Source organism: Nicotiana tabacum, chromosome 15, assembly GCF_000715075.1.
Source record: "Nicotiana tabacum cultivar K326 chromosome 15, ASM71507v2, whole genome shotgun sequence".
Taxonomy (NCBI): domain Eukaryota; kingdom Viridiplantae; phylum Streptophyta; class Magnoliopsida; order Solanales; family Solanaceae; genus Nicotiana; species Nicotiana tabacum.
Genome location: NC_134094.1, coordinates 101,259,160 through 101,282,999, shown reverse-complemented (window position 1 = coordinate 101,282,999; position 23,840 = coordinate 101,259,160). Strand labels below are relative to the sequence as shown.

General features: G+C 39.6%; 1 protein-coding gene across 1 annotated transcript; it reads left to right on the top strand.

Annotated features, from left to right (window-relative positions):
- Positions 1-1,731: 1,731 nt before the first annotated feature.
- LOC107777230 (putative xyloglucan glycosyltransferase 12) lies at positions 1,732-5,140 on the top strand. The gene is made up of 5 exons (XM_016597213.2): positions 1,732-2,793; positions 3,012-3,320; positions 3,494-3,784; positions 3,887-4,000; positions 4,099-5,140. Exons 1-5 carry the CDS (start codon positions 2,071-2,073, stop codon positions 4,729-4,731), a joined length of 2,070 nt encoding a protein of 689 aa, XP_016452699.1. The 5' UTR covers positions 1,732-2,070; the 3' UTR covers positions 4,732-5,140.
- The last annotated feature ends 18,700 nt before the right edge of the window (positions 5,141-23,840 follow it).

Sequence of the window (23,840 nt, the reverse complement as noted above, 5' to 3'; positions counted from 1 at the left end):
AATATGAGTTTATACTCCTACTCATATAGGAAATCAGCAAGAATCTTGACTAAATACGCTGCTAATATAAACATAGTTTACTTAGCTAACGTGAACCCTTCTCACATGCAAGCGTTGTTTGTTGCGCAATGCAACCTAAATGAACCTTTTTTAGAGTTCCCCTGCTTACTTTTCTCCTTTAAACCAGCTAATTTGACTCAACTATAGTTTTACGTCAGTTTATCTTCCTTGTTTTCGGTATTAAATTGTGCGCCATAATTTAGTTATGGAAGATTATATTAGTAATGCATGATTACATACTAGAAACTAAACATTGTACAAGTAACGCAGCGTTTTATACTGAGATTAAATTTCCGTATCCCTTAGACTAAACTACCCTAAATTTCTAATTATGTGTATTACGATTTTACATTTTCCACACTTTTTTCGTTCTAATGTATTCCAGCTTTCTCGCAATATAATATAGCTCCACTTTTCTCATTGCAACTCAAGTATTTTTTAATATATTATAGAAAAGAATTTGGTTTAATATTTATTACCCAAATTCCCACAACTAAAAAATTTCGGAGATTCATATGATGACATGGCGAGTTCTGGTTTTATGCGTGATTGTTTGGGCAAGCGTGAAAGAAGCAAAGTAGTCAAAAACACCCAACAAAAACACAAGCCGGTTAAGACGAAATAGAAAATTGACTACTTCTGAAATGACCACTCCCTCTCTATGGCAATGAGATTAGTGCTTTTAATTTATGGCATTATAATTCGAATGATGGTTTAATCTTCGCCATATTCAATCTACAATGACGGAAAAAACTTATTTACACCTTGTTTTAATTTACACTAATTTATTATTAATTATTTATGGTTAAATAATAATGTATTATTGTTTCGATTTATCTCTTAATTACGATAATATTGACATCATATTTGAGTAAGAATTTTCCCCATAAAAACCTACTATAAGTTTGTAAAAAGTAGCACATTTTCAATTCTCTATTATTTACTTCACTGCTTTTTACCAGGCAATTTTTCATTAACGAATTCGATGACTACCATGATTTAACAAAAAGCAAGAGAAAAGAAAAAAGAGAAAAAATTCTTCTTAACGATAACGAGTTTGTTAATAAATATTAAATAAAGGAAAACCTCAAACACATATATTATCTCCTCTTTCAATCCTCTTTTTCTGTCTAGTGTCTTTGCCAATGAAAGGCTGATGATTAGATAGGATCATTTTATCTCATCCTCCTTCAACCTTTCTTTTCTTGTCTGATAAGAACGAAAGCGCATGCATGCGTAATTATTATCTGTTTCAGTATTAATATTGTTACACTTTCTATATATATATATATATACATGCATACATATATATTTGATTGATATATATTGTTAGACAACTAATCCAATTCACACGCCATCACAGGAGGAAGGAGCTATTGAATCTGATGTCTATTTCTTGTTTTTGATTTTGATTTTCCATTCTTTTCAAGACTGGAATCAGAATCAAAGACGTGTTAATAAGCTGTTACCATAACAACAGCATTCTATTATTTTTTTCCCTCACACTTTTTCTCCCTTATTACAATTTGTGAGTAATCCAAGGCAAAGTACTCTTTCGCTCTTTTGTACTTTCTTGCCAAATCATAGCCTCTCCATTCTTTTTGAGTTTTGTCCCTTCTGGCCCCCCCCCCCCCCTCTATATATAATATCTATATCCACATTCATTATACGTAAATATCATTCGTTTACATTTGCACTGTCTCTTCAATGGTATCATCATAGCATTTGCTGGGCAAGAATTTGTACCTTCATTGTATTCATTTGTCCTAAAATCAACCCAAAGTTTCAATCATTATCATATTTTGGACCAGAATCAACCCAAAGTTTCAATCTTTAACATATTTTGAGCTACAATCAACCCAAAGTTTCATTCTTTACACATTTTGAGCTAAAATCAACACAAAGGTTTCATTCATTAATACATTTGAGCTACAATTAACCCAAAGTTTCAATCTTTAACACATTTTAGGCCAAAATTGCCAAAAGGGTCTTCACCAAAAGGCATCAATAATGGCACAATCCTTTAGCTGGTGGGGTAAAGAAATTCAAAGGGGTACCCCTGTGGTGGTGAAAATGGAGAACCCAAATAACTGGTCCATGGTTGAGTTACAAAGTCCATCAGATGATGATTTTCTGTTAACAAAAGGTGAAAAGGTGAAAAACAAGAATGCAAAGCAGCTCACATGGGTTCTTCTTCTCAAGGCACACAAAGCAGCAGGTTGCTTAACTTCAATTGCCTCTGCTTTGTTCAGTCTTGGCTCTGTTATCCACCGCCGTATTGCCACCGGAAGGACAGATTCTTCCACCGTTAATAGCCGGTTTTATATTTGTATAAAGGTCTTCCTTTGGTTATCTTTAATCTTGTTAGGTTTTGAAATAGCTGCATATTATAAAGGTTGGCACTTTAGTGCTTCAGAGTTTCAAATTCAGGGTTTATACACATTGGCTAATCCATTAGCTGTGAAGGGTGTGTTTGATTCTCTTTATTCCATGTGGGTTTTAATTAGGGTGGAGTATCTTGCTCCCCCTCTTCAATTATTAGCCAATGTGTGCATTGTCCTCTTTCTTATCCAGAGTTTGGATAGGTTAATCTTGTGTTTGGGTTGTTTCTGGATCAAGATAAAGAATATTAGGCCAGTTTTGAAAGAGGGTCCAGTGGATCTTGAGGCTGGTAATGGTGGTGGTTACTATCCCATGGTTCTTGTTCAAATCCCCATGTGTAATGAAAAAGAGGTAATTTGTTCTATTTTTCAATATTTTCTTGAATTTTCCAAATGTTGTCAAATTATTGAGTATTGGAATGAAAAGGGTCCAAATAGAATGAAATGGATATTAAGGATTCATATAATCGACCTTTATTAGTTTGGATTGAAGAAGAGTTATTGTCATCGTGTCAAATTTTGTTTTTATTGTTGGTCTGGAAATTGAGTGTTGGTGGCAATTGGTATCAGGTTTATCAGCAATCCATTGCAGCTGTGTGCAGTTTGGAGTGGCCTAAATCCAAACTGTTGATTCAAATTCTTGATGATTCTGACGATTCCATGACTCAGACGTTGATCAAAGAGGAGGTGCATAAATGGCAGAAGGATGGTGCAAACATTGTATATCGTCATAGGGTGATTAGAGAAGGTTACAAAGCTGGCAATCTTAAGTCAGCCATGAATTGCAGCTATGTCAAAGACTATGAATTTGTTACCATTTTCGATGCAGATTTTCAGCCATCACCTGATTTTCTTAAGAGAACTGTTCCTTATTTTAAGGTATTCAATACCCTCCAGCTCCAAGCTTGATTCTCTCCATGTGATGTTCTTCATTTCCTGTATAGAATCACATTGTGTGTACAGTATGTATGATTTGTTGATGCATTATTTATGTGTAAAATATGATCATGTAGTTTGTTTTATTAATTGTCTCCTTTGACATTGAATTGTAGGATAATGAGGACCTAGGGTTGGTTCAAGCAAGGTGGTCCTTTGTGAACAAGGAGGAAAATCTTCTAACAAGACTGCAGCTTATTAATTTGGCCTTTCATTTTGAAGTGGAACAACAGGTGAATGGGATTTTTCTAAATTTCTTTGGATTTAACGGTACTGCTGGAGTATGGAGGATTAAGGCATTAGAAGGTTCTGGTGGTTGGTTGGAGAGGACAACAGTTGAGGATATGGACATTGCTGTTCGGGCACATCTCCACGGGTGGAAATTCATCTTTCTCAATGATGTAGAGGTATTTCATTTCAAGACACTTTGTTCACCGATATTTGGTCACTTATTACTTCTAGCAAGTATCTGTTTCGTTTGAATCTGAAAGACTTTCTTGGATTTTCAGTGCCACTGTGAATTACCAGAATCATATGAAGCATATCGGAAGCAACAACATAGATGGCATTCGGGGCCAATGCAGTTATTCCGTCTTTGTTTGCCTGCCATCATTGAATCAAATGTATATACTTGGTTTCATTGCACTTGAAGAATATCTATCTATGTACGATAATTAGCACATTGTCTGACCATATTATGTTTTTAATTTTGTTTATGCAGATAAGCATTTGGAAGAAGGGAAACTTGATATTTCTTTTCTTCCTTCTAAGGAAGCTGATACTGCCATTTTATTCTTTCACCTTATTTTGTATAATCCTCCCCATGACCATGTTCATTCCCGAGGCTACACTCCCGACATGGGTTGTCTGTTACATTCCTGCCACCATGTCGTTTCTCAATATACTTCCAGCCCCTAAATCTTTCCCTTTCGTTGTGCCATACCTTCTCTTCGAAAACACTATGTCCGTGACCAAGTTCAATGCAATGATCTCAGGGCTTTTCCAGCTTGGAAGCGCGTACGAATGGGTTGTAACCAAGAAATCAGGACGTTCTTCCGAGGGTGACCTTTCCTTGTTGGTTGAGGAAAAACCAAAACATCAAAGAGGTATTTCGGAGCCTAATTTGGGGGACTTGAAGGAGGAAATCAAGAAGAAAGAACGCAAGTCCTCGAGGAAGAAGAAGAAGAAGCACAACAGAATATACACAAAAGAATTGGCCTTGGCTTTCTTGCTGTTGACAGCTTCAGTGAGGAGCCTCCTATCAGCTCAAGGAATCCACTTTTACTTCTTGTTGTTTCAAGGGATATCATTCCTGCTTGTCGGGCTAGACTTGATCGGTGAACAGGTTGACTAGTCGAATATGGATAGGCTTCATAGGGATATATTTATTTCAGCTGAACTGTCAAATCGGAAGACAGTACACTGAGCCTGGCCTTGGCGCGATATCTAAATTGGAAAATTAGCTGGGGAAGCTAAGTTCTAGAGAGATGATGGCGATATTGCCTCTCCTCCGAACTTTGAACTCCAAATACAACCTCAAAAAGAAGAGCAATTTTTGGTGGAGCAAATGTCCTGAAAGCGCGCTACATATTTTGAATGGAGAAATCCATCAAGAATGGTGATAATGTTCACCATTACAGTTAAGGCCCTCCCCTCTTTCTGTCCTGTTAATTTCTTAACATTATGGATTCATTTGTTATTTTTGGCATATTCTTTTGTAAGAAGAATTTGTTGTGGAAAGTTAAGCACTTAATTTAGTGAAACTTGAACACCATAGCAGCATGCATCTTTTAATTATATTTACACAACACATAAATCATTCTTTTTTCCTTCTCTTTGAGAATTCTTAATTTATGAAGGGAATTCATATCTCCTAACAATTGTAGCGAAAAGTTATTCTTGTAAATAAATGATTATACATTTCCACATAAATGATTGCAGTCCTGTTATTCAAGAATCTGTGTTATCCAGGATTTGTTCTTGCTAGATTCTGTAATCTTAAATGTGAGCTGTATCTATGATTTTCATTTTTCCAGGCAAAACACTCGGTTCTATCTGCATTCTCAAAATTTCTGTCTTTTATTAAGATTAAGAACTGCCTGATGATTTTAGGGATGGCAATTTGAGCCCAAACCCATCAAACCAGTCCAACCCGTCCAGAAATTAATGGGTTGGACTACAAACATTTTAGCTCATGGGTTTATTTGGGCTGAGCCCAAGTTAACACATTAATTTTTATAGTCCATTCTGACCCATGAAATAGCCCAAATACAACCCATGAAGCTCACCCCAAAATAAAGGGATTTCAACCCAACTTATCTATAAATTTACTTAGTTGCCACATCATTAGTTTTTGTATCTAAGTTTAAAAATGAGAATCAAGGTATTTAAGTTTTAGAGTGTGTTTGGTATGACGGAAAATATTTTCCGGAAAATATTTTTCATTTTCCATTGTTTGGTTGCACAAAATAGTTTGAACATTTTTTTCTGCACCCCCCCCCCCCAACCCCCGCATTTCCAAAACAAAGGGATCTCAACCCATCTTATCTTCAACCGAACCCTCCCACCTTACCCGCAAAATATTTTTCAACTTACACATTTTAAATACTAATTTGTTATTTAAGAAAATATATTTTGATTCTCAAAATATTAATAGTATTTATTTACCTTTTATACATATGTGTATAAAAAGGTAAAAGACTTTGTTTATGAAAGATGAGCATGGTTCTAAAACATGGGTCAAGTTGGGCGGGTTGGGTTATGACCCATTGTTTAGCCCATCTTAGACCAAGTACACTTTGGGTTGGGTTGGGCAATGATCTATTTATTGACCTAACCCATTTTGACCCGCCCAAATTCAACCCAACCCGCCCATTTGCCACCCCTATTGATGATGCAGCTTTTTGGGATTTTTTTGTTGCAACTAAAGTTTCTTATTAATAGCATATTCCGGGCTTCTGGTATGGGTTTCTATATAAATACAAAGGCAAAATCGAAAAGAGATATTTATAAATAAAAGAAATAAGTTGCAAATATACTTATAACCAGTGTTTTAAAAGGCGTGGGCGAGTCTCAGGGTGAGCCCCACAGAGGATCGTAGTAAAAAGAGCAATTTATGCAAAATACCCATTGAGTGTGAAATAATTACCCTTTCTTACCCATTTTAAAAACTAGTTACAATATATACCTACCCAATTAAAATTAATTATCACTTCCTGCCCACCCATCCCAATTTTTTTTTACCCATTTGGCTTAACTTAGCTTGATTTTGGCTTAGCTTCGCTTGAATTGACTTGGTTTGACTTGATTTGGTTTGACGTGACTTGAATTGACTTGGTTTGGTTTAAATTGACTTGGTTTATAGTAACTTAATTTGACTTTATTTGGCTGGGTATTAAAAAAATTAGATAGTAGGGAAAAAAGGTATGGGTAGGGGCTGGGTAAATATTTTTCGCCGAATGGGTATTTGCTAAAAACGCACCGCGGCGATCTTGGGGGGCAAAAGTATCGTGGTAGACGTAAGCCCATTGTTCTGAGCGTACTGCAAGGCATTGAGCGCTCGTGATGGCATAAGCCTAGAAAATCTCATTAAATCAAAATTAAATTGCTAAAAAGTGCTTAATATCAAAAAAAAAAATACAAAATTCAACTTTTTAATATATTCTAAAAAGTTAAAAACTTAAAAAATCAAGATTTTTAATTCTTAACCCTAATTTCTATTCTTTCTTTTCATCTTCGAACGGTAAATGGGCAAATGATCAATTTGCAAATTATAAAGCAAATTGATCTTTTAAGTTAGTTCCTTCTTCACTTTCTTCTTTTCATGTTGTTTTGCTCTTTCAAGTTAGTTCATGTCGGGTTTTTTTTCAATGCCTAATTAGTTTCTTTAGACGAAGTAGTTCTGATTAGTTTTTTAGTTAATTGTTGATTGTGATTAACGCTTAAAATGAAGCAGTTCTATATATATTTTCACTTATTTTATATTTTCTTGAAATTTTTATATTTTTTACTCCATCCGTTTCAACTTGTTTGAACCTCTTACGAGCAAGAAGGTCAAAGTAACTAATTTTCAGTGTGAATTCAGATATTGATTCTTTAATTTTTTTTATATATTTAGAAATTACATAAAAAGTACTAAAAGTTTCTATAGTTAACAATTTAAAATATTTTAAAACTATTTACAAAAAATATGGTCAAAATCTTGTTTGACTCCCAAATTGTAAATTGTTCATTCTTTTTTAAACGGATGGAGTATGTAATTTTATATTTTTTAAAAATATTTATTTTTCTAATATTAATTTATAGAAATAATTAAAATTGCTGATCTATGAGGCTTATGCCCAATGCCTTCGCTTATGCCTCACCGCGTATCAATTAGACCCCCCTTGCCGCCTTGCCTTTTAAAATACTGTTCATAATATTTGTGGTTTGTGCCTCAGATTTGATTGATAAGGTGAAAGCCATGCGGGGGTATATTTGAACCTTTGTAATCATTCAAGGACATACTTTAAATTATCACAGAGATATATATATATATATATATATATATATATATATATATATATATATATATATATATATATATATATATATATATTGTATACGGTCAAAATCAGGTTCGCCTCTTGTGCAACTAATCGAGACTGAAAAATGATAGGTTAAAGTTCAACCTCGAATTATATCGAATCGAGGTGCGAATCTATATCGTTAAACTCGAGACCATGTTATCGAACAAAATCGAGATCAGACGAGTTCGAGAAAAATTTACCAAGTCGAATAACAGAAGGACGAAATATCCGCGATCGGTTGTAGATCACGGCAAAAATCTCGGCACGTATCAAGGATAGGCCGATTGATTAGCAAATCATGAGATTTCTTACCTTGTATAGAATTGTATCAAGAGTAGGACTCCCCTACTATATAAAGGGGGTCTGATCATTTATAAGCGGACACATTACGCAACATAAAGCAATATACTGTCATTTTATAGCTTTTTATTATCTTGTTATTCTGCTCATACATCAGTTGAGATATCTCTCAGATCAAGGTGATCGAACTCTAGGGCCAAGACTGTTCGATTTGGCAAATAGTTTGGTATAAGGTTGTTCTATTCGTGCGGTTTGCATTAATTCTTTTATCGTCAATTTCAATTTTAATCTGTTTCCTTAATTTGTATCAAGTGATATCATGTATCCTTAAAACCGCGTATAAATTCAATTGTTATCCGATTTTTAGGGTAAACAGTTTGGCGCCCACCGTGGGGATAAGGATAATAGTGATTACCTGGTACAAACTTTCATAACACACACTATTTTGCACTTGTTGTTTGGAGCATCTTTGACCCCAGGACCAAAATGTCGAACTCTCAGTCAACACCCCAACACGTGGACAATGATTTGGGTCACCACGACGAAAATAATAACATAGCACCAGGGAACGACGTACCTCCAGTTGGCCTCGATGGAGTTCCGACTGTTGATCCAATTGACGTCAACTCACATCTAGCCATCAATGCAAATTTGGCCGTCGATCCCGAGAGCAGCATCCGTAGAGCCATTCGATTAGCCGCTCAAAGCACACGTGGCAGCGAAGAGGGCGGGATGAGCCTGCAGGTGATCTTCGAAATGTTGCAGGCTCAACAAGCAGCGTTAACCAAACTCCAAAACCAGAATCACCCACCGAGCAGGATCGAACCCGAGTCGTCCTAGAAAGTTATCCATAGGGTCGAATCGGTTTCAAGGAAATCAAACGAGAAGGAATCGGGGGCTGATCCTGCAATCATGAAGATGCTCGAAGAGCTGACAAAACGAGTTGAGTTTGGGAAAAAGAAGATAGAGGCAAACGACAAGAAGGTAAAAACTTATAACTCCACGGTCGATCAAATCCTGGGGGTACCACCAATATTGAAGGGTCTGGATTTCAAAAAGTTCGTGCGAAAACCCTCCCCCCTGAGTGCGGCTCCCAAACCGATTCCCAAGAAGTTTCGCATGCCCGAGATTCCTAAATACAATGGAACGACCGACCCAAACGAGTATGTTAACTCTTACACATGTGCTATCAAAGGGAATGATCTAGAGGATGATGAGATCGAATATGTCTTGCTAAAGAAATTTGGGGAAACCCTGTCAAAGGGAGCTATGATATGGTACCACAATTTACCACCTAACTCTATTGATTCGTTTGCTATGCTTACAGATTCTTTTGTAAAGGCACACGCTGAGGCCATCAAGGTCAAAACTAGGAAGTCAGACCTTTTCAAGGTAGGGAAGAAGGACAACAAAATGCTCAGAGAATTCGTGTCTCGATTCCAAATGGAACGAATGGATTTGCCACTAGTTGCTGATGATTAGGCTGTTCAAGCTTTCACCCAAGGTCTCAATGTTCGAAGTTCAGTGGCTTCGCAGTAGTTGAAGCAGAATTTGGTATAATACCTGGCTGTTACTTGGGCCGATATGCACAATCGATATCAATCAAAGATCAGGGTCGAAGATGACCAGCTTGGTGCTCCTTCCGGGTCCGTTTATCCTATCAGGCCCGTTGATAGGGACATTGACCGAGAACTGAGGTTGAACAGAGATTGGTACCGGTCGTATAATGGAGATCGTAGGAGCAGCGAAAATCCTATATGAAATGAAAGGAGGAGTGATAGAGGCCAAAGCTCTCGAGGGCTTATGAGTAAGAACAGCTTCGACAGGCCTATCGAACCTAAAGAGGCACCACAAATAACAAAATATAACTTTAATGTTAACGCAGCTGATATCGTATCGGCTATCGGACGCAAGAAAGATACAAAATGGCCTCGACCTTTACAAACCGATCCAGCCCAGAGAAATCCCAACCAAATGTGCAAATATCATGGCACCCATGGCCACAGAACGGAAGATTGTCGACAATTGAGAGAAGAAGTAGCAGGTTATTCAACGACGGGTACCTTCGGGAGTTTCTGAGTGATCGAGCCAAGAATCATTCAGAAACAGGGATTCCAATAAACAAAATGAGCAAGAAGAACCTCTAACATGTCATTCATATGATTATCGGAGGGGTCGATGTTCCCAAAGTCCAATTTTAAAACGCACTAAGGGGTCAATCACGAGGGAGTAACGAACAAGGGACTACATACCAGAAGGAACCTTATCTTTCAACAACGAGGATGCAGAAGGAATCATACAGCCCCATAATGATGCACTGGTAATATTTGTACTCTTGAATAAAACTCGAGTTAAACGCGTGTTAATTGATTTGGGTAGTTCGGCCAACATCATTCGATCAAGGGTCGTAGAACAGCTCGGCCTATAAGATCAAATCGTGCCTGCGGCCCGAGTGCTAAATAGATTCAACATGGCTTGTGAAACTACTAAGGGGGAAATAACGTTGCCAGTAAATGCAACCGGGACCATCCAGGAGACCAAGTTTTATGTGATCGAAGGGAACATGGGATATAATGCCCTGTTCGGGAGACCGTGGATCCACAACATGAGGGTTGTGTCTTCGACCTTGCACCAGGTGTTAAAATTCCCAACACCAGATGGGATCAAAATAATCTACGGGGAGCAGCCCGTCACGAAGGAAATGTTCGTAGTTGATGAAGTGATTCTAATATCAACACTCTCATCGACAAAGGAGTCAGATTCAAAAGTAAAATAGGAAGCCAAATAGCAATCACAGACGCCGGCCTCGACCTAACTAGATAAGCAAGGGACTGATGAAGACGATGACTATGGGGTTCCTCGATCCTTCATAGTACCCGATGATTCCGACGCTACCAAATCAACATTCGAAGAGCTGGAGCAGGTCATACTGATTGAACATCTGCCCGATCGAAAGGTATACCTAGGCACGGGATTAACTCCCGAGCTCAGGAAAAAACTCATTCAATTTCTTATAGCTAACATGGATTATTTTTGCTTGGTCCCATCTCAACATGATAGGTATCCCACTTAAGATCACCACCCATAAATTGAGCTTGGACCCGAAATTCCATCTGGTGAAACAAAAAAGGAGACCACAGTCCGAGATCAAGCATGCCTTCATCAAAGACGAGGTAACTAAGTGTTACACCCTGTGCGTCCCAAGGTGACGTATAATGAGTATGAGACTTGTTAATCATGATTTAAATGAGTTTAAAATCATAGTATAACTATATATGATGTTTGGATAAAACATATAAAGTTTGGGAAAAATCGGATTAAAGTTGCGGAAAAACTAACTAAGGATTTACCCTAAAACAGAGCTTTTTGAGAAATAAATTTCATGTTCTATATGAGGTCTTTTGGGGACATATTATATATCAAATTGAAGGTATTGGAATGTAGTTTTCAACGCTCTTAACCGTTCGTTCATACGATATCCGAATAAAAAGATATAAGCGTCGAAAGATGGGTGAATGAGAGAGTGCCAAGCTAGCACCTCATTGACTTTTCAAAAGTTGATAAATTCATTTTCTAATAGTTAGACCTCATGGGACGGTGATCGAAAGCCGTGAGTTCAAGTTATTTGACTTGTAGTGGACTGTTTTGTTGGCTGTTTCGTGTTGCTTTTGAGCTGTCTATTGTGCTGCTGATTTATGAAGTTTGGAAGGATAAAAAGGGCGTGGAAAAACGCCACATGTGGTAGGGTAGTAGGTTGGTCGCTCGTCGTTGTAGTTACAAGAAAATTGATAACTTGTTGATTGGGTGTATTACGGTATATTTGGGGGTTTTGTTATATTGAAGGTCCCGAATTGTAATTAGGTTAGTTTTGAGTTGCTGATTGTATTATGTTTGTATCTCGCCTATAGTAGGCTTGAGGAAGCAGTAAAACTAGGGGAAATGCGGCCCGTTTTATTTTAGAATCGAGTTATCATTTGAGGTATGTAATATACTACCGCCATCTAAATTGTACACGTATTTCTTTGTTATAGGGTTGGCGCGCTAGTTGTCATAAACTTGTTGTTGAGTTGCATTGACGACTTGAGGTATGTTAAGGCTATACCTTCTTTCCTTTTGGCATGATCCATACGATACAAACGAAACGAGTAAACGCGCAACTTTCATAAATGACTCTATTCATAGAAATACTTGAGATGCTTATGTTCTTGATTCCCCATGTGAATTATTATTATATCTTCTGTTCATGGGTCTCAAGAAAATACGTAGTTGATAAAGTTTATCCGAAGGGCATATTGATCTTATAACATTCCGAAAAATTTTATTAATATATTTCTTATGCATTTCATTCATTTATACATGTACATTGACCCATGACCAGATGGAGTTATATAAGCGTATATTATATGTATATGGGATATGGGAAAAGGTTACGGCGTTATATACGCACCACCACCTGATTAGCTGGTATAGGTTGATGATTTTGCCCACAGTGGCCGAGATAATATGACGGGATGCCCTCAGAGGCTTGGTGATGTTATGTACACCTATACCTATGCATGATACGACATTTACATGCACGTGCATGAAATTATAAATGTTTCAGGATTCACAAAGTTATTTAGACTCACAGGTAGAATTCTTTATCCCATGTTTCATCTATGTCTTTTATGTACTGATTTTCATGCCTTACATACTGAGTACATTATTCGTACTGATGTATCTTTTGTCTGCGGACGCTGCGTTTCGTGCCCGCAGGTGCAGGTAGACAGGCTGACGGTCCCCCTTCTTAGGATCCTTGATCAGCGAGAGTTGGTGTGCTCCATTTGATCCGGAGCTGCTTTGAGTTTTGGTACGATGTGTTTGCATACATATATGGGTATGTCGGGGCCCAGTCCCGTCCTTTATACAGTTATACACTCTAATAGAGGTATCACACACACACACACACACACACACACACACACACACACACACACACACACACACACACACACACACACACACACACACACACACACACACACACACACATATATATATATATATATATATATATATATATATATATATATATATATATATATATATATATATATATATATATGTGTGTGTGTGTGTGTGTGTGTGTGTGTGTGTGTGTGTGTGTGTGTGTGTGTGTGTGTGTGTGTGTGTGTGTGTGTGTGTGTGTGATGTTATGCATGACCTACACTTATTTCATGTTTATATCTTAGATGAATGCTTAGGGGTGTTCGATAGATAGAACTCGGGCACTCGTCACGGCCCATCGGTTTGGGTCGTGACAAAAGTGGTATCAGAGTAGTTCTGTCCTAGGGTTGTCTACAGACCGCGTCTAGTAGAGTCATGTTTATGGGTGTGTTGTGCACCACACTTATAGACAGGAGACTACAAGATATTTAGGATGGTTACATTTTTTTCTTATCTTAGATCGTGCGATATAAGAATTCATTTTCCTAACGATATGTTATGTTTTCAGCGTTGCCTAAGAAGGCTACAGCCGCCCAGAAGTGCACGTCCGTGGATGATGAGACTACAAGTAGAGCGCCACGAGTTACCAGGTCTCGGGGAGAGTCGAATAGTGAGACTCCATCTCAGACTTCACATACCCTGCCCTCTCCAGAAGATATCCGAGGGGCACCAGCTCCAGCACCTGCTCCAGTACCCCCAACTCCTCATCCAGATGCACCAGGTCAGGAGATGAGAGATGTTATTCAGCTATTGACTCGATTAGTGGCTGCACAGGCTCGACACAAGGAGGTAGGTATTGGTCATGCAGATAGGGCCATTAGTGCGAGGGTTCGTGATTTCATTAATTTGGACCCTCCGATATTCACTGGAGCAGATCCAAATGAGGACTCTCATGTATTTATTGGTGAGGATTCCCTTCCAGCAGTATGGCATGATTTTACAGAGGCTTTTCTTCATCATTATTTGCCATCAAAGCTTAGACGGGCCAGAGTTGATAGGTTCTTGACCCTTCGACAGGGTAATATGAGTGTTTAGGAGTGAAACCTTTAGTTTGATTCTTTGGCTAGGTATGCTCCTACTATTGTAGCTAAGATGGAGGATCGGGTTCACCGGTTCGTGATGGGGTTGGAGCCGCACCTGCTCAATGACTGTATGTCGGTCTCACTTCATCCAGGAATTGATATTTCTCATATTCAGGCATACACTCAGGGTGTAGAGGAGCGTAAGAAGAAGTAGAGGGCCGATCGCGAGCATGATAGGGGCCAGAGTAAGAGAGCGAGATCTTCACGTCTTTCTGGTGAGTTTCGAGGTGGTCAGAGACAGTAGTACGCGAGGTATCCAGCTCAGCCATCGGCTATTACCCCCTCAGTTTTTCTGTAGGAGATTTGATCGTTCCACATATTTAGGGCCTAGTCAGAGTTCTAGGGCCTTTCGTTCTCAGTATAGGGGTAGGTCAAGTTATATAAGGCCACCTTTGTCACGATGTGCTCGGTGTGGTAAGCAGCATGTCGGCAGTGCCTTGTGGGGTTGGGTGTTTGTTATACTTGTGGTTATCTAGGCCACGTTATGAGAGATTGTTCAGACCCTTTCTAGATCTATTCGTGATTGTATTTATAGATGATATTTTGGTTTATTCTCGTTCAGAGGCTGAGCATTCAGATCATTTGTGTATTGTGCTTAGAGATCTACAAGAAAGGAAGTTATATGTAAAATTTTCTAAATGTGAATTCTGGTTGAATTCTGTAGCCTTCCTTGGTCATATTATTTTGGGTGAGGGTATCCGGGTCGATACACAGAAGATTAAGGCATTAAAGACTTGTCCTAGACCTACGACACCGATAGAGGTTCGTAGCTTCCTGGGTTTGGCAGGTTATTACAGGAGATTTGTAGAGGGGTTTTCTTCCCTCTCAGCACCATTGACAAAGTTGACTCAGAAGGCAACTAAGTTTCAGTGGACTGATGCTTGTGAGCAGAGTTTCCAAGCATTGAAAGACAGATTGACGTCAACACCGGTTCTGACACTTCCAGAAGGGACCGATGGTTATGCTATCTATTGTGAAGCTTCGAGCATTGGATTGGGTTGTGTACTGATACAATATGGTTAGGTTGTAGCTTATGCTTCTAGACAATTAAGAAACCACAAGAAGAATTACCCGACCCACGATTTAGAGTTAGCCGCGGTGATTCATGTACTAAAGATGTGGAGGCACTATTTGTGTGGCATTCATGTTGATATCTATACGGACCATAAGAGCCTTCAGTATATATTCAAGCAAAAGGAATTGAATTTATGACATAGGCGATGGTTGGAGCTACTAAAAGACTATGATGTTGATATTTTATACCATCCAGGAAAGGCGAATGTAGTAGCCGACGCCCTCAGCCATCGATCTATGGGTAGCTTATCATATTTACAGCCAGAGAAGAGTGAGATAGCTTGTGAGATTCATCAGGTAGCTAATCTTGGAGTTTGATTACTAGATTCAGGTGGTACCGGAGTTACTATTCAGGACACGGCAACATCCTCTCTAGTAACTGAAGTGAAGGAATGCCAGTATGAAGATCCTGTGCTAGATCACTACAGAGATACAACCCCTCAAAAGGAGAAGACACCATTGGAGATTACATGAGATGGAGTCCTCAGATATCGAGGTCGATTATGTGTTCCTAATGTAGCAGGGTTGCGCCAGCAGGTTATGGGAGAAGCTCACTATTCTCGTAATTCCATTCGTCCAGGAGCGACGAAGATGTATCATGATATCAGGGGAATATACTGGTGGGATGGAATTAAGAAGGATATAGTAGAGTTTTTTACTGAGTCCCCTAATTGTCAGCAGGTTAAGATTGAGCATCAGAAACTAGGTAGATTATTGAAGGCTATAGAGATTCCGACTTGGAAATGGGAAGTGATTAACATGGATTTCATCATAGGCTTACCTCGTACCCAGCGTAAGTTCGATTCTATTTGGGTTATTATTGATAGACTTACAAAATCAGCCCATTTTGTGCCTTTCATGACTACGTATTCAGCAGAGGATTATGCAAGGATTTACATTAAAGAGATAGTACGACTTCATGGTGTCCCAATATCTATTATCTCAGATAGAGGTGCTCAGTTTACAACTAATTTCTGGAGGTCCTTCCAAAAAGGATTGGGGACTCAGGTAAGTCTTAGTACAACATTTCATCCCCAAACAGACGGTCAGGCTGAGCGTACTATTTAGGGGTAACTGCAATGATTATCTTCCACTTATTGAGTTCGCATATAATAATAGTTATCATTCCAGCATTCAAATGGCTCCATACGAAGCTTTTTACGGACGGAAGTGTAGGTCACCAATCAGATGGTTCGAGGTTGGGAAAACTAAGTTAGTAGGACCAGAATTGGTACAATAGGCAGTTGAGAAGATTAAACTTATACGCGAAAGGCTATTAGCAGCTTAGAGTCGTCAGAAGTCATATGCAGATAATCGATGACGAGACTTGGAGTTTCAGGTAGATGACTGGGTATTCCTAAAGGTATCACCGATGAAAGGCGTTATGAGATTCGGTAAGAAAGAAAAGCTTAGCCCTCAGTACATTGGACCTTATAAGATAATACACAGAGTAGGCCAGGTAGCATATGAGTTAGACTTGCCTTCCAACTTGGAGTTAGTACATCCAGTTTTTCACGTGTCTATGCTCCGCAAGTGTATTGGAGATATTTCTAGAGTCGTTCCAGTTGACGATGTTCAGGTCACAGAGCATCTATCATATGAAGAAGCTCCCATTGCTATACTAGATAAACAGGTTCGGAGATTGAGAACTAAAGACGTATCTTCGGTTAAAGTACTTTGGAGGAACAATAATGTGGAGGAGATGACTTGGGAAGCTGAAGAAGACATGAAGTCTAGGTATCCTCACTTGTTTCCGCTTTCGGAGGAGGATCGGACAGAGACATCACAGCCTTAGGTACGTATATGGTATTGATTCTTTCATTAGTTATTGTCATTGGTCGTATGAGACCATTGGTGTTATTGATAATTGTGGCTTTGTGTGGCTTTGTATTGTTGGGTTTTCTGTCTGATAGGTTGATAGTGGTACCATTACAGAGGAGACTCTGCCAAAATTTCTATAAATATCTGGGAGTTTAACATTCGAGGACGAATGTTTCTAAGGGGGGAAATTGTTACACCCTGTGCGTCCCAAGGTGGCATATAATGAGTATGAGACTTGTTATTCATGATTTAAATGAGTTTAAAGTCATAATATGACTATATATATGATGTTTGGATAAAACATATAAAGTTTGGAAAAAATCGGATTAAAGTTGCGGAAAAACCAACTAAGGATTTACCCTGTAACAGAGCTTTTTGAGAAATAAATTTTGTGTGCTATATGAGGTCTTTTTAGGACATATTATATACCAAATTGAAGGTCTTGGAATGTATTTTCCAACTCTCTTAACCGTTTGTTCACACGACATCTGAATAAAAAGATATAAGCGTCGGAAGATGGGAAAAGGTTACGGCGTTATATACGCACCACCACCCGATCAGCTGTATATCTTGATGATTTTGCCCACAGTGGCCAAGATGATATGATGGGATGCCCTCAGAGACTTGATGATGTTATGTACACCTATACCTATGCATGATACGATATTTACACGCACGTGCATGACATTATAAATGTTTCAGGATTCACAAAGTTATTTAGACTCACAGGTGGAATTCTTTACCCCATGTTTCATCTATGTCTTTTATGTACTGATTTTCATGCCTTACATACTCAGTACATTTACATCTATGTCTTTTATGTATTGACGTCCCTTTTGCCTGGGGACGCTACATTTCATACCCGTAGGTGCAGGTAGACAGGCTGATGGTCCTCCTTCTTAGGATCCTTGATCAGCGAGAGTTGGTGTGCTCCATTTGATCCAGAGCTGCTTTGAGTTTTGGTACAATGTGTTTGCATACATATATGGGTACGACAGGGCCCAGTCCCGTCCTTTATATAGTTGTACACTCTAATAGAGGTCTGTAGACAGTCATGTATAGTTAGATAGTATGGGCCTTGTCGGCTCGCCCTACCGTATTCCATATATATATATATATATATATGTATATATATATATATATATATGTATATGTCTTTTGGGCCTGTTTTCCTACGTAGGTTGTTCATATGAATTAGTATTTTATTTCCAGACGTTATGCATGACCTACACTTATTTCATGTTTATATCTTAGATGAATGCTTAGGGGTGTTCGATAGGTAGAACTCAAGCACTCGTCATGACCCATCGGTTTGGGTCGTGACAAAAGTGGTATTAGAGCAGTTCTGTCCTAGGGTTGTCTACAGACCGCGTCTAGTAGAGTCATGTTTATGGGTGTGTTGTGCACCACACTTATAGACAGGAGACTACAAGATATTTAGGATGGTTACATTTTTTTCTTATCTTAGATCGTGCGATATAAGAATTCATTTTCCTAACGATATGTTATGTTTTCAGCGTTGCCTAAGAAGGCTACAGCCGCCCAGAAGTGCACGTCCGTGGATGATGAGACTACAAGTAGAGCGCCACGAGTTACCAGGTCTCGGGGAGAGTCGAATAGTGAGACTCCATCTCAGACTTCACATACCCTGCCCTCTCCAGAAGATATCCGAGGGGCACCAGCTCCAGCACCTGCTCCAGTACCCCCAACTCCTCATCCAGATGCACCAGGTCAGGAGATGAGAGATGTTATTCAGCTATTGACTCGATTAGTGGCCGCACAGGCTCGACACCAGGAGGTAGGTATTGGTCATGCAGATAGGGCCATTAGTGTGAGGGTTCATGATTTCATTAATCTGGACCCTCCGATATTCACTGGAGCAGATCCAAATGAGGACCCTCAGGTATTTATCGATAGGATACAAAGGACTTTGAGGGTAATGATGGCTACTGCGACTGAGTCAGTTGAGCTAGCTTCCTATGGACTTTGAGATATTGCAATTAATTGGTACGAGTCTTGGGAGTTGTCCAGAGGTGAGGATGCCCTTCCAGTAGTATGATAGGATTTTACAGAGGCTTTTCTTCGTCATTATTTGCCATCAGAGCTTAGACGGGACAGAGTTAATAGGTTCTTGACCCTTCGACAGGGTAATATGAGTGTTCGGGAGTACAACCTTCAGTTTGATTCTTTGGCTAGGTATGCTCCCACTATTGTAGCTAAGATGGAGGATCAGGTTCACCGGTTCGTGATGGGGTTGGAGTCGCACTTGCTCAATGACTATATGTCGGTCTCACTTCATCCAGGCATTGATATTTCTCGTATTCAGGCATACGCTCAGGGTGTAGAGGAGCGTAAGCAGAAGTAGAGGGCCGATCGTGAGCATGATAGGGGCCAGAGTAAGAGAGTGAGATCTTCAGGTTCTTCTAGTGAGTTTTGAGGTGGTCAGAGACAGTAGTACCCGAGGTATCCAGCTCAGCCATCGGCTAGTGCAGCCCCTCAGTTTTTCGGTAGGAGATTTGATCGTTCCACATATTCAGGGCCTAGTCAGAGTTCCAGGGCCTCTCGTTTTCAGTATAGGGGCGAGTCAAGTAAGATGAGGACACCCTTGCCATGATGTGCTCAGTGTGGTAAGAAGCATGTCGGGTAGTGCCTCGTGAGATTGGGTATTTGTTATACATATGGTTATCCATGCCACGTTATGAGAGATTGTTCGACGAGAGGTGGTGCAGGTATAGTTCAGCCAGGGGGATCTATAGTTGGTTCGTCATCTCCAGTACGCCCCCCCGGGCAAGGATCACAGGCACCAGCCAGCCATGGTAGAGGCAGAAGTGGAGCATCTAGCTCGAGCGGTCCTCAGAACCGCATTTATGCATTAGCAGGTCGACAGGATCAGGAGTCATCACTTGATTTTGTTACAGGTATATTATCAGTATCCTCATATGATGTATATGCATTGATTGATCGAGGTTCCACCTTATCGTATGTCACTCCTTTGGTTGCTAGCAAGTTTGGGATTAAACCTGAGTTGATTAAACCTTTTGAGGTGTCTACACCTATTAGGGATCCAGTGATAGCTAGACGAGTATATAGAGATTGTATAGCAGTAGTTCTTAGTCGTTCTACAGTAGCAGACCTGATTGAGCTAGATATGGTAGAATTTGATATTATAATGGGTATGGATTGGCTGGCTTCTTGTCATGCCAACGTTGATTGTAGATTAAAGATGGTTCAGTTCCAGTTTCCAGGGGAGCCAGTTCTAAAGTGGAAAGGTAATACTGTATCGCCGAGAGGTAGGTTTAGTTCCTATCTCAAGGCAAGGAAGATGATCAGAAAGGGCTATATTTATCAGTTAGTTCGGGTACAGGATATAAAAGCAGAGTCACCGACCTTTCAATCTATCCCGGTGGTTAATGAGTTTCCCGAAGTTTTTCTTGATGAGCTTCCAAGCCTTCCACCAGAGCGGGAGATTGAGTTTGCTATTGACACATTACCAGATACTCAGCCGATATCTATTCCTCCTTATAGAATGGAACCTGCAGAGCTGAGAGAGTTAAAAGAACAACTGAGGGATTTTCTTAAAAAAGGCTTTATTAGACCCAGTACATCACCGTGGGGAGCACCTGTGTTATTTGTGAGAAATAAAGATGGTTCCTTGCGGATGTGTATTGATTACAGATAGTTGAATAAGGCGACGATCAAGAATAAGTACCCGCTCCCTAGGATTGATGATTTATTTGATCAGTTGCAGGGTGCCAGGTGTTTCTCAAAGATAGACTTGAGGTCGGGGTACCATCAGGTAAGGGTTAGAGAGAAGGATATTTTGAAGACAGCATTCTGGACCAGATACGATACTTTGAGTTTCATGTTATGTCGTTCGGTTTGACCAATGCCCCAGCGGTATTCATGGACTTGATGAACCGTGTGTTCAGACCCTTTCTAGATCTATTCGTGATTGTATTTATAGATGATATTTTGGTTTATTCTCGTTCAGAGGCTGAGCATAAATATCATTTGCATATTGTGCTTAGAGATCTACAAAAAAGGAAGGTGTATGCAAAATTCTCTAAATGTGAATTCTGGTTGAATTCTGTAGCCTTCCTTGGTCATATTATTTCGGGTGAGGGTATCCGGGTTGATACACAGAAGATTGAGGTAGTGAAGACTTGTCCTAGACCCACGACACCGACAGAGGTTCGTAGCTTCTTGGGTTTGGCAGGTTATTACAGGAGATTTGTAGAGGGGTTTTCTTCCCTCTCAGCACCATTGACAAAGTTGACTCAGAAGGCAACTAAGTTTCAGTGGACTGATGCTTGTGAGCAGAGTTTCCATGCATTGAAAGACAGATTGATGTCAGCACCAGTTTGGACACTTCCAGAAGGGACCGATGATTATACTATCTATTGTGAAGCTTCGAGCATTGGATTGGGTTGTGTACTGATGCAATATGGTTAGGTTGTAGCTTATGCTTCTAGACAACTAAGAAACAACGAGAAGAATCACCCGACCCATGATTTAGAGTTAGCCGCGGTGATTCATGCACTAAAGATGTGGAGGCACTATTTGTATGGCATTCATGTTGATATCTATACGGACCATAAGAGCCTTCAGTATATATTCAAGCAAAAGGAATTGAATTTACGACAGAGGGGATGGTTAGAGCTACTAAAAGACTATGATGTTGATATTTTATACCATCCAGGAAAGGCGAATGTAGTAGCCGACGCCCTCAGCCATAGATCTATGGGTAGCTTATCATATTTACGGCCAGAGAAGAGTGAGATAGCTTGTGAGATTCATCAGGTAGCTAATCTTGGAGTTTGATTACTAGATTCAGGTGGTACCGGAGTTACTATTCAGGACACGGCAACATCCTCTCTAGTAACTGAAGTGAAGGAATGCCAGTATGAAGATCCTGTGCTAGATCACTACAGAGATACAACCCCTCAAAAGGAGAAGACACCATTGGAGATTACATGAGATGGAGTCCTCAGATATCGAGGTCGATTATGTGTTCCTAATGTAGCAGGGTTGCGCCAGCAGGTTATGGGAGAAGCTCACTATTCTCGTAATTCTATTCATCCAGGAGCGACGAAGATGTATCATGATATCAGGGGAATATATTGGTGGAATGGAATGAAGAAGGATATAGTAGAGTTTGTTACTCAGTTCCCTAATAGTCAGCAGGTTAAGATTGAGTATCAGAAACCCGATGGATTATTGTAGGCTATAGAGATTCCGACTTGGAAATGGGAAGTGATTAACATAGATTTCATCATAGGCTTACCTCGTACCCAGCGTAAGTCCAATTCTATTTGGGTTATTATTGATAGACTTACAAAATCAGCCCATTTTGTGCCTGTCAGGACTACGTATTCAGCAGAGGATTATGCAAGGATTTTCATTAAGGAGATAGTACGACTTCATGGTGTCCCTATATCTATTATCTCAAATAGAGGTGCTCAGTTTACAACCAATTTCTGGAGGTCCTTCCAAAATGGATTGGGGACTCAGGTAAGTCTTAGTACAACATTTCATCCCCAAACAGACGGTCAGGCTGAGCATACTATTCAGAAACTGGAGGATATGCTACGGGCTTGTGTGATGGACTTCAGGGGTAACTGGGATGATTATCTTCCAATTATTGAGTTCGCATATAATAATAGTTATCATTCCAGCATTCAGATGGCTCCATACGAAGCTTTTTACGGACGGAAGTGTAGGTCACCTATCGGATGGTTCGAGGTTGGAGAAACTAAGTTAGTAGCACCAGAGTTGGTACAACAGGCAGTTGAGAAAATTAAGCTTATACGGGAAAGGCTATTAGCAGCTCAGAGTCGTCAGAAGTAATATGCAGATAATCGACGATGAGACTTGGAGTTTCAGGTAGATGACTAGGTATTCCTAAAAGTATCACCGATGAAAGGCATTATGAGATTCGGTAAGAAAGGAAAGCTTAGCCCTCGGTACATTGGACCTTATAAGATCATACACAAAGTAGGCCAGGTAGCATATGAGTTAGACTTGCCTTCCAACTTGGAGTCAGTACATCCAGTTTTTTACATGTCTATGCTCCGCAAGTGTATTGGAGATATTTCTAGAGTCGTTCCAGCTGACGATGTTCAGGTCACAGAGCATCTATCATATGAGGAAGCTCCTATTGCTATACTAGATAAACAGGTTCGGAGATTGAGAACTAAAGACGTATCTTCGGTTAAAGTACTTTGGAGGAACAATAATATGGAGGGGATGACTTGGGAAGCTAAAGAAGACATGAAGTCTAGGTATCCTCACTTGTTTCCTCTTCTGGAGGAGGATCGGACTGAGACATCATAGCCTTAGGTACGTATATGGTATTGATTCTTATGTTAGTTATTGTCATTGGTCATGTGAGACCATTGGTGTTATTGATGATTGTGGCTCTGTGTGGCTTTGTATTGTTCGATTTTCTGTCTGACAAGTTGATAATGGTACCATTACAGAGGAGACTCTACCAAAATTTCTCTAAATATCTAGTAGTTTAACATTCGAGGACGAATGTTTCTAAGGGGGGAAGATTGTTACACCCTGTGCATCCCAAGGAGATGTATAATGAGTATGAGACTTGTTAATCATGATTTAAATGAGTTTAAAGT

Excerpts from the sequence above, each read along its gene's own strand:
- LOC107777230 (XM_016597213.2), top strand. The coding sequence starts at position 2,071 with ATGGCACAATCCTTTAGCTGGTGGGGTAAAGAAATTCAAAGGGGTACC. Across the intron at positions 3,321-3,493 it reads GAACTGTTCCTTATTTTAAG|GATAATGAGGACCTAGGGTT; the intron begins GTATTCAATACC and ends ATTGAATTGTAG. Across the intron at positions 4,001-4,098 it reads CTGCCATCATTGAATCAAAT|ATAAGCATTTGGAAGAAGGG; the intron begins GTATATACTTGG and ends TTGTTTATGCAG.